This window comes from Cololabis saira, chromosome 16, assembly GCF_033807715.1.
Source record: "Cololabis saira isolate AMF1-May2022 chromosome 16, fColSai1.1, whole genome shotgun sequence".
Classification (NCBI taxonomy): domain Eukaryota; kingdom Metazoa; phylum Chordata; class Actinopteri; order Beloniformes; family Belonidae; genus Cololabis; species Cololabis saira.
In genome coordinates this window covers 42,986,343-42,998,842 of record NC_084602.1, presented here as the reverse complement: position 1 = coordinate 42,998,842, position 12,500 = coordinate 42,986,343, and the positions used below count along the sequence as shown (strand labels likewise).

At 44.2% G+C, this 12,500-nt stretch overlaps 1 protein-coding gene across 1 annotated transcript in view; it reads right to left on the bottom strand.

Annotated features, from left to right (window-relative positions):
* Positions 1-12,500, bottom strand: part of si:dkey-288a3.2 (protein phosphatase 1 regulatory subunit 37) — an 81,581-nt gene that overhangs the window by 22,333 nt on the left and 46,748 nt on the right. The window contains exons 2-4 of the mRNA XM_061743352.1: positions 6,811-6,911; positions 6,232-6,354; positions 2,727-2,886 (exon numbers count right to left, since the gene is read on the bottom strand). Coding sequence (XP_061599336.1) covers positions 2,727-2,886; positions 6,232-6,354; positions 6,811-6,911 — 384 coding nt within the window. The remainder of the gene's footprint in view (positions 1-2,726; positions 2,887-6,231; positions 6,355-6,810; positions 6,912-12,500) is intronic.

Sequence of the window (12,500 nt, the reverse complement as noted above, 5' to 3'; positions counted from 1 at the left end):
CCACCGTCTCAGCTTCAGCTTCAGCTTCAGTCTGACCACCGTCTCAGCAGCAGCTGCAGCTTCAGTCTGACCACCGTCTCAGCAGCTCCAGCTTCAGTCTGACCACCGTCTCAGCAGCAGCTTCAGTCTGACCACCGTCTCAGCAGCAGCTTCAGTCTGACCACCGTCTCAGCAGCTTCAGCTTCAGCTTCAGTCTGACCACCGTCTCAGCAGCTTCAGCTTCAGCTTCAGTCTGACCACCGTCTCAGCAGCAGCTGCAGCTTCAGTCTGACCACCGTCTCAGCAGCAGCTGCAGCTTCAGTCTGACCACCGTCTCAGCTTCAGCTTCAGTCTGACCACCGTCTCAGCAGCAGCTGCAGCTTCAGTCTGACCACCGTCTCAGCAGCAGCTGCAGCTTCAGTCTGACCACCGTCTCAGCAGCAGCTGCAGCTTCAGTCTGACCACCGTCTCAGCTTCAGCTTCAGCTTCAGTCTGACCACCGTCTCAGCTTCAGCTTCAGTCTGACCACCGTCTCAGCTTCAGCTTCAGCTTCAGTCTGACCACCGTCTCAGCAGCAGCTTCAGTTTCAGTCTGACCACCGTCTCAGCAGCAGCTTCAGTCTGACCACCGTCTCAGCAGCAGCTTCAGCTTCAGTCTGACCACCGTCTCAGCTTCAGCTTCAGTCTGACCACCGTCTCAGCTGCAGCTTCAGTCTGACCACCGTCTCAGCAGCAGCTTCAGTCTGACCACCGTCTCAGCTGCAGCTTCAGTCTGACCACCGTCTCAGCAGCTTCAGCTTCAGTCTGACCACCGTCTCAGCAGCAGCTTCAGTCTGACCACCGTCTCAGCAGCAGCTTCAGTCTGACCACCGTCTCAGCAGCAGCTTCAGTCTGACCACCGTCTCAGCTGCAGCTTCAGTCTGACCACCGTCTCAGCAGCAACTTCAGTCTGACCACCGTCTCAGCAGCTTCAGCTTCAGTCTGACCACCGTCTCAGCTTCAGCTTCAGTTTCAGTCTGACCACCGTCTCAGCAGCAGCTTCAGTCTGACCACCGTCTCAGCAGCAGCTTCAGTCTGACCACCGTCTCAGCAGCAGCTTCAGCTTCAGTCTGACCACCGTCTCAGCAGCAGCTGCAGCTTCAGTCTGACCACCGTCTCAGCAGCAGCTCCAGCTTCAGTCTGACCACCGTCTCAGCAGCAGCTTCAGTCTGACCACCGTCTCAGCAGCAGCTCCAGCTTCAGTCTGACCACCGTCTCAGCTGCAGCTTCAGTCTGACCACCGTCTCAGCTCCAGCTTCAGTCTGACCACCGTCTCAGCAGCAGCTTCAGTCTGACCACCGTCTCAGCTCCAGCTTCAGCTTCAGTCTGACCACCGTCTCAGCAGCAGCTTCAGTCTGACCACCGTCTCAGCAGCAGCTTCAGCTTCAGTCTGACCACCGTCTCAGCAGCAGCTTCAGCTTCAGTCTGACCACCGTCTCAGCAGCAGCTTCAGCTTCAGTCTGACCACCGTCTCAGCAGCAGCAGCAGCTTCAGTCTGACCACCGTCTCAGCAGCAGCTTCAGCTTCAGTCTGACCACCGTCTCAGCAGCAGCTTCAGCTTCAGTCTGACCACCGTCTCAGCAGCAGCTGCAGCTTCAGTCTGACCACCGTCTCAGCAGCAGCAGCAGCTTCAGTCTGACCACCGTCTCAGCAGCAGCTTCAGTCTGACCACCGTCTCAGCAGCAGCTTCAGTCTGACCACCGTCTCAGCTGCAGCTTCAGTCTGACCACCGTCTCAGCAGCTGCAGCTTCAGTCTGACCACCGTCTCAGCTCCAGCTTCAGTCTGACCACCGTCTCAGCAGCAGCTTCAGTCTGACCACCGTCTCAGCTCCAGCTTCAGTCTGACCACCGTCTCAGCAGCAGCTTCAGTCTGACCACCGTCTCAGCAGCAGCTTCAGTCTGACCACCGTCTCAGCTCCAGCTTCAGTCTGACCACCGTCTCAGCTCCAGCTTCAGCTTCAGTCTGACCACCGTCTCAGCTCCAGCTTCAGCTTCAGTCTGACCACCGTCTCAGCTCCAGCTTCAGTCTGACCACCGTCTCAGCAGCAGCTTCAGTCTGACCACCGTCTCAGCAGCAGCTTCAGTCTGACCACCGTCTCAGCTTCAGCTTCAGTCTGACCACCGTCTCAGCAGCAGCAGCTTCAGTCTGACCACCGTCTCAGCAGCAGCTTCAGTCTGACCACCGTCTCAGCTCCAGCTCCAGCTTCAGTCTGACCACCGTCTCAGCTCCAGCTTCAGTCTGACCACCGTCTCAGCAGCAGCTTCAGCTTCAGTCTGACCACCGTCTCAGCAGCTTCTCCTCTTATGAGGCTGGCAGGGTGGAGAGGCTGACGGGCCACACCTGTGTCCCGTCAGCCTGAGTGGCTGCAGCTCCTCCACCCTGCCACAGGGATGTTTTGTGATTCATGTCCAGAGACGACCGTTACGACCTGAGACTCAGTATCACTGAGGTCTGGAACCAGGTCTGGGTCTATGTGTGTGTACATGTATATATATATATATATATGTATATATAAGTGTGTATAACCCAGCGTGAACAGCGGTTGTGTGTGTGTGTGTGTGTGTGTGTGTGTGTGTGTGTGTGTGTGTGTGTGTGTGTGTGTGTGTGTGTGTGTGTGTGTTACCCAGCGTAAACAACGGTTGTGTATATATAAGTGTGTGTGTATTAGTGTGTATATAAGTGTGTATATGTGTGTAAGTGTGTATTACCTAGCGTAAACAACGGTCTCCCGCTCAGACCGGTTCCGTCCAGATGAAGCTCCGAGATCCGGCTGGACGGCAGAACTCTGGACAGAACCTGAACCGGACCGTGGACCGGACCGTGGACCAGGGACACGTCAGTCAGGTCCAGATGGGACAGACGGGGACTCTGGAACACACGAGGGACCGGTTCAGACCGGTTCAGACGTTAGCGTCGTTAGCGTTAGCGGCTAACCTGCTTCACCAGCAGTGAGGGGAGGTTAGCGTCGTTAGCGTTAGCAGCTAACCTGCTTCACCAGCAGTGAGGGGAGGTTAGGGGAGGTTAGCGTTTTTAGCGTTAGCGGCTAACCTGCTTCACCAGCAGCGCCAGGCTCCTCCAGGACGTTAGCGTTAGTGGCTAACCTGCTTCACCAGCAGCGCCAGGCTCCTCCAGGACGTTAGCGTTAGCGGCTAACCTGCTTCAGCAGCAGCGCCAGGCTCCTCCAGGACGTTAGCGTCGTTAGTGCTAGCGGCTAACCTGCTTCACCAGCAGCGCCAGGCTCCTCCAGGACGTTAGCGTTAGCGGCTAACCTGCTTCAGCAGCAGCACCAGGCTCCTCCAGGACGTTAGCGTGGTTAGCGTTAGCAGCTAACCTGCTTCAGCAGCTGCGCCAGGCTCCTCCAGGACGTTAGCGTTAGCGGCTAACCTGCTTCAGCAGCAGCGCCAGGCTCCTCCAGGATGTTAGCGTTAGCGGCTAACCTGCTTCAGCAGCAGCGCCAGGCTCCTCCAGGACGTTAGCGTGGTTAGCGTTAGCAGCTAACCTGCTTCAGCAGCAGCGCCAGGCTCCTCCAGGACGTTAGCGTGGTTAGCGTTAGCGGCTAACCTGCTTCAGCAGCAGCGCCAGGCTCCTCCAGGACGTTAGCGTGGTTAGCGTTAGCGGCTAACCTGCTTCATCAGCAGCGCCAGGCTCCTCCAGGACGTTAGCGTTAGCGGCTAACCTGCTTCAGCAGCAGCGCCAGGCTCCTCCAGGACATTAGCGTTAGCGGCTAACCTGCTTCAGCAGCAGCGCCAGGCTCCTCCAGGATGTTAGCGTTAGCGGCTAACCTGCTTCAGCAGCAGCGCTAGGCTCCTCCAGGATGTTAGCATTAGCGGCTAACCTGCTTCAGCAGCAGCGCCAGGCTCCTCCAGGACGTTAGCGTTAGCGGCTAACCTGCTTCAGCAGCAGCGCCAGGCTCCTCCAGGACGTTAGCATTAGCGGCTAACCTGCTTCAGCAGCAGCGCCAGGCTCCTCCAGGACGTTAGCGTTAGCGGCTAACCTGCTTCAGCAGCAGCGCAAGGCTCCTCCAGGCCGTTAGCGTTAGCGGCTAACCTGTTTCAGCAGCAGCGCTAGGCTCCTCCAGGACGTTAGCGTTAGCGGCTAACCTGGTTCAGCAGCAGCGCCAGGCTCCTCCAGGACGTTAGAGTGGTTAGCGTTAGCGGCTAACCTGCTTCAGCAGCAGCGCCAGGCTCCTCCAGGACGTTAGCGTTAGCGGCTAACCTGCTTCAGCAGCAGCGCCAGGCTCCTCCAGGCCGTTAGCGTTAGCGGCTAACCTGTTTCAGCAGCAGCGCTAGGCTCCTCCAGGATGTTAGCGTTAGCGGCTAACCTGCTTCAGCAGCAGCGCCAGGCTCCTCCAGGACGTTAGCGTTAGCGGCTAACCTGCTTCAGCAGCAGCGCCAGGCTCCTCCAGGACATTAGCGTTAGCGGCTAACCTGCTTCAGCAGCAGCGCCAGGCTCCTCCAGGATGTTAGCATTAGCGGCTAACCTGCTTCAGCAGCAGCGCCAGGCTCCTCCAGGAAGTTAGCGTTAGCGGCTAACCTGCTTCAGCAGCAGCGCCAGGCTCCTCCAGGACGTTAGCATTAGCGGCTAACCTGCTTCAGCAGCAGCGCCAGGCTCCTCCAGGACGTTAGCGTGGTTAGCATTAGCGGCTAACCTGCTTCAGCAGCAGGGCCAGGCTCCTCCAGGACGTTAGCGTTAGCGGCTAACCTGTTTCAGCAGCAGCGCTAGGCTCCTCCAGGACGTTAGCGTTAGCGGCTAACCTGCTTCAGCAGCAGCGCCAGGCTCCTCCAGGACGTTAGCGTTAGCGGCTAACCTGCTTCAGCAGCAGCGCCAGGCTCCTCCAGGACGTTAGCATTAGCGGCTAACCTGCTTCAGCAGCAGCGCCAGGCTCCTCCAGGACGTTAGCGTTAGCGGCTAACCTGTTTCAGCAGCAGCGCTAGGCTCCTCCAGGATGTTAGCGTTAGCGGCTAACCTGCTTCAGCAGCAGCGCCAGGCTCCTCCAGGCCGTTAGCGTTAGCGGCTAACCTGTTTCAGCAGCAGCGCTAGGCTCCTCCAGGATGTTAGCATTAGCGGCTAACCTGCTTCAGCAGCAGCGCCAGGCTCCTCCAGGACGTTAGCGTGGTTAGCATTAGCGGCTAACCTGCTTCAGCAGCAGGGCCAGGCTCCTCCAGGACGTTAGCGTTAGCGGCTAACCTGTTTCAGCAGCAGCGCTAGGCTCCTCCAGGACGTTAGCGTTAGCGGCTAACCTGCTTCAGCAGCAGCGCCAGGCTCCTCCAGGACGTTAGAGTGGTTAGCGTTAGCGGCTAACCTGCTTCAGCAGCAGCGCCAGGCTCCTCCAGGATGTTAGCGTTAGCGGCTAACCTGCTTCAGCAGCAGCGCCAGGCTCCTCCAGGACGTTAGCGTTAGCGGCTAACCTGCTTCAGCAGCAGCGCCAGGCTCCTCCAGGACGTTAGCGTTAGCGGCTAACCTGCTTCAGCAGCAGCGCCAGGCTCCTCCAGGCCGTTAGCGTTAGCGGCTAACCTGTTTCAGCAGCAGCGCTAGGCTCCTCCAGGATGTTAGCGTTAGCGGCTAACCTGCTTCAGCAGCAGCGCCAGGCTCCTCCAGGACGTTAGCGTGGTTAGCATTAGCGGCTAACCTGCTTCAGCAGCAGCGCCAGGCTCCTCCAGGACGTTAGCGTTAGCGGCTAACCTGTTTCAGCAGCAGCGCTAGGCTCCTCCAGGACGTTAGCGTTAGCGGCTAACCTGCTTCAGCAGCAGCGCCAGGCTCCTCCAGGACATTAGCGTTGTTAGCGTTAGCGGCTAACCTGCTTCAGCAGCAGCGCCAGGCTCCTCCAGGACATTAGCGTTGTTAGCGTTAGCGGCTAACCTGCTTCAGCAGCAGCGCCAGGCTCCTCCAGGACATTAGCGTTGTTAGCGTTAGCGGCTAACCTGCTTCAGCAGCAGCGCCAGGCTCCTCCAGGACGTTAGCGTGGTTAGCATTAGCGGCTAACCTGCTTCAGCAGCAGCGCCAGGCTCCTCCAGGACGTTAGCGTTAGCGGCTAACCTGTTTCAGCAGCAGCGCTAGGCTCCTCCAGGACGTTAGCGTTAGCGGCTAACCTGCTTCAGCAGCAGCGCCAGGCTCCTCCAGGACATTAGCGTTGTTAGCGTTAGCGGCTAACCTGCTTCAGCAGCAGCGCCAGGCTCCTCCAGGACATTAGCGTTGTTAGCGTTAGCGGCTAACCTGCTTCAGCAGCAGCGCCAGGCTCCTCCAGGCCGACGGCTCCATCCCACCGACCCCCGACAGATCCAGACGAACCGCCGAGTCGTAGAACATAATCATCTCCAGCAGCGACGCGGCCGCTCCCTGAAACACAAGCAGTTTTATTCTGCACTTCCAGAATAAAGTTAAAATATCGAGATTAATGTTGAAATACGATTTCAAGAATAAAGTTGAAATTTCGTGAATAAAGTCGGAATTTCGAGAATAAAGTTGAAATACAATTCGACTTTTTTCTCGACATTTTGACTTTTTTCTCGACATTTCGACTTTTTTTCTCAGCATTTAGACTTTTTTCTCGAAATTGTACTTCAAGATTAATCTCAACATGTCGACTTTTTTCTCGACATTTCAACTTTTTCCTCGAAGTGCATAATGGAAAAATAAATCTTCCTCCTCTAAAACATACTTGTATTTCCTCCTGCCTCCCTGATTCTCCTCCTACAACCTGGACCTGGATGTGATGAAGTTTCTCTAATCTGATCCTGATATGAAGCCGCAGGAGACGGAGATGGAAATAAACTTTTTTCTCATAAAACTCACATTTTCCTGCAGCGTTGCCTCGTTCAGACTGATGGAACGGAAGCTCAGCGTCTTCAGGACGGATTCCAGCGCCTCGCAGGAGCCCAGGTCTAACCGCTCCCCTGGAGGATCAATAATCACCGATAATCACTGAATAATCACAATAATCACACAATAATCACACAATAATCACTGAATAATCACACAATAATCACACAATAATCACATAATAATCACACAATAATCACACAATAATCACACAATAATCACTCAATAATCACACAATAATCACACAATAATCACATAATAATCACACAATAATCACACAATAATCACACAATAATCACACAATAATCACTGAATAATCACACAATAATCACACAATAATCACTGAATAATCACACAATAACCTGACAATAACCAGACAATAACCACACAATAATCACTCAATAATCACACAATAACCACACAATAACCAGACAATAATCACACAATAATCACTGAATAATCACACAATAATCACACAATAATCACATAATAATCACACAATAATCACACAATAATCACTGAATAATCACACAATAATCACACAATAATCACATAATAATCACACAATAATCACATAATAATCACACAATAATCACACAATAATCACTGAATAATCACACAATAATCACACAATAATCACACAATAATCACATAATAATCACACAATAATCACACAATAATCACACAATAATCACACAATAATCACACAATAATCAGACAATATCCAGACAATAACCACGCAATAATCACACAATAATCACACAATAATCACTGAATAATCACACAATAATCACACAATAATCACTGAATAATCACACAATAACCTGACAATAACCAGACAATAACCACGCAATAATCACACAATAATCACACAATAATCACTGAATAATCACACAATAATCACACAATAATCACTGAATAATCACACAATAACCTGACAATAATCACACAATAACCACACAATAACCAGACAATAATCACACAATAATCACTGAATAATCACACAATAATCACACAATAATCACACAATAATCACACAATAATCACACAATAATCACTCAATAATCACACAATAACCAGACAATAATCACACAATAATCACAGAATAATCACACAATAATCACACAATAATCACACAATAATCACACAATAATCACAGAATAATCACACAATAATCACTCAATAATCACATAATAATCACACAATAATCACACAATAATCACACAATAATCACACAATAATCACACAATAACCTGACAATAACCAGACAATAACCAGACAATAATCAAGCAATAATCACTGAATAATCACACAATAATCACACAATAACCACTGAATAATCACACAATAATCACAGAATAATCACAGAATAATCACACAATAACCAGACAATATCCAGACAATAATCACATAATAATCACTCAATAATCACCGATAATCACTCAATAATCACACAATAATCACACAATAATCACACAATAATCACACAATAATCACACAATAATCATGCAATAATCACGCAATAATCACTCAATAATCACACAATAATCACAGAATAATCACAGAATAATCACATAATAATCACTCAATAATCACAGAATAATCACACAATAACCAGACAATAATCACTCAATAATCACTCAATAATCACTCAATAATCACCGATAATCACTCAATAATCACACAATAATCACACAATAATCACACAATAATCACTCAATAATCACTGAATAATCACACAATAACCAGACAATATCCAGACAATAATCACACAATAATCTGACAATATCCAGACAATAATCACACAATAATCACACAATAATCACACAATAATCACACAATAATCACACAATAATCACACAATAATCACACAATAATCACACAATAATCACAGAATAATCACACAATAATCACACAATAATCACATAATAATCACACAATAACCACACAATAATCACACAATAATCACACAATAATCACACAATAATCACACAATAATCACACAATAATCACAGAATAATCACACAATAATCACTGAATAATCACACAATAATCACACAATAATCACACAATAATCACTCAATAATCACACAATAATCACATAATAATCACACAATAATCACACAATAATCACACAATAATCACACAATAATCACTCAATAATCACACAATAACCAGACAATAATCACACAATAATCACAGAATAATCACACAATAATCACACAATAATCACACAATAATCACACAATAATCACAGAATAATCACACAATAATCACTCAATAATCACATAATAATCACACAATAATCACACAATAATCACACAATAATCACACAATAATCACACAATAACCTGACAATAACCAGACAATAACCAGACAATAATCAAGCAATAATCACTGAATAATCACACAATAATCACACAATAACCACTGAATAATCACACAATAATCACAGAATAATCACAGAATAATCACACAATAACCAGACAATATCCAGACAATAATCACATAATAATCACTCAATAATCACCGATAATCACTCAATAATCACACAATAATCACACAATAATCACACAATAATCACACAATAATCACACAATAATCATGCAATAATCACGCAATAATCACTCAATAATCACACAATAATCACAGAATAATCACAGAATAATCACATAATAATCACTCAATAATCACAGAATAATCACACAATAACCAGACAATAATCACTCAATAATCACTCAATAATCACTCAATAATCACCGATAATCACTCAATAATCACACAATAATCACACAATAATCACACAATAATCACTCAATAATCACTGAATAATCACACAATAACCAGACAATATCCAGACAATAATCACACAATAATCTGACAATATCCAGACAATAATCACACAATAATCACACAATAATCACGACAATAATCACACAATAATCACACAATAATCACACAATAATCACACAATAATCACAGAATAATCACACAATAATCACACAATAATCACATAATAATCACACAATAACCACACAATAATCACACAATAATCACACAATAATCACACAATAATCACACAATAATCACACAATAATCACAGAATAATCACACAATAATCACTGAATAATCACACAATAATCACACAATAATCACACAATAATCACTCAATAATCACACAATAATCACATAATAATCACACAATAATCACACAATAATCACACAATAACCAGACAATAATCACACAATAATCACTGAATAATCACACAATAATCACACAATAATCACACAATAATCACACAATAATCACACAATAATCACACAATAATCACTGAATAATCACACAATAATCACACAATAATCACACAATAATCACACAATAATCACACAATAATCACACAATAACCAGACAATAATCACACAATAATCACTGAATAATCACACAATAATCACACAATAATCACACAATAATCACACAATAATCACACAATAATCACTGAATAATCACACAATAATCACACAATAATCACACAATAATCACACAATAACCACACAATAATCACACAATAATCACTGAATAATCACACAATAACCAGACAATAATCACACAATAATCACACAATAATCACACAATAATCACACAATAATCACACAATAATCACACAATAATCACACAATAATCACACAATAATCACACAATAACCACACAATAATCACACAATAATCACAGAATAATGACACAATAACCTGACAATAACCAGACAATAATCAAGCAATAACCACTGAATAATCACACAATAATCACACAATAATCACACAATAATCACACAATAATCACACAATAATCACACAATAATCACACAATAATCACACAATAATCACATAATAATCACTCAATAATCACAGAATAATCACAGAATAATCACACAATAATCACACAATAATCACACAATAATCACACAATAATCACTGAATAATCACACAATAATCACACAATAATCACTGAATAATCACACAATAACCTGACAATAACCACACAATAACCAGACAATAATCACACAATAATCACTGAATAATCACACAATAATCACACAATAATCACACAATAATCACACAATAATCACACAATAATCACTGAATAATCACACAATAACCAGACAATAATCACACAATAATCACAGAATAATCACACAATAATCACACAATAATCACAGAATAATCACACAATAATCACACAATAATCACACAATAATCACACAATAATCACAGAATAATCACACAATAATCACTCAATAATCACATAATAATCACACAATAATCACACAATAATCACACAATAATCACACAATAATCACACAATAACCTGACAATAACCAGACAATAATCAAGCAATAATCACTGAATAATCACACAATAATCACTCAATAATCACACAATAATCACAGAATAATCACACAATAATCACTCAATAATCACATAATAATCACACAATAATCACAGAATAATCACACAATAATCACAGAATAATCACAGAATAATCACACAATAACCAGACAATATCCAGACAATAATCACATAATAATCACTCAATAATCACCGATAATCACTCAATAATCACACAATAATCACACAATAATCACACAATAATCACACAATAATCACACAATAATCACACAATAATCACACAATAATCACACAATAATCATGCAATAATCACGCAATAATCACTCAATAATCACACAATAATCACTCAATAATCACAGAATAATCACACAATAACCAGACAATAATCACTCAATAATCACTCAATAATCACTCAATAATCACACAATAATCACTCAATAATCACACAATAATCACACAATAATCACTCAATAATCACTCAATAATCACTCAATAATCACCGATAATCACTCAATAATCACACAATAATCACACAATAATCACACAATAATCACTCAATAATCACTGAATAATCACACAATAACCAGACAATATCCAGACAATAATCACATAATAATCACTCAATAATCACACAATAATCACACAATAATCACACAATAATCACACAATAATCACACAATAATCACACAATAATCACAGAATAATCACACAATAATCACACAATAATCACTCAATAATCACTGAATAATCACACAATAACCAGACAATATCCAGACAATAATCACACAATAATCACACAATAATCACACAATAATCACACAATAATCACTCAATAATCACTGAATAATCACACAATAATCACTCAATAATCACTGAATAATCACACAATAATCACACAATAATCACTGAATAATCACACAATAACCAGACAATAATCACACAATAATCACTGAATAATCACACAATAATCACACAATAATCACACAATAATCACACAATAATCACACAATAATCACACAATAATCACACAATAACCACACAATAATCACACAATAATCACTGAATAATCACACAATAACCAGACAATAATCACACAATAATCACACAATAATCACACAATAATCACACAATAATCACTGAATAATCACACAATAACCTGACAATAACCAGACAATAACCAGACAATAATCAAGCAATAACCACTGAATAATCACACAATAATCACAGAATAATCACAGAATAATCACACAATAACCAGA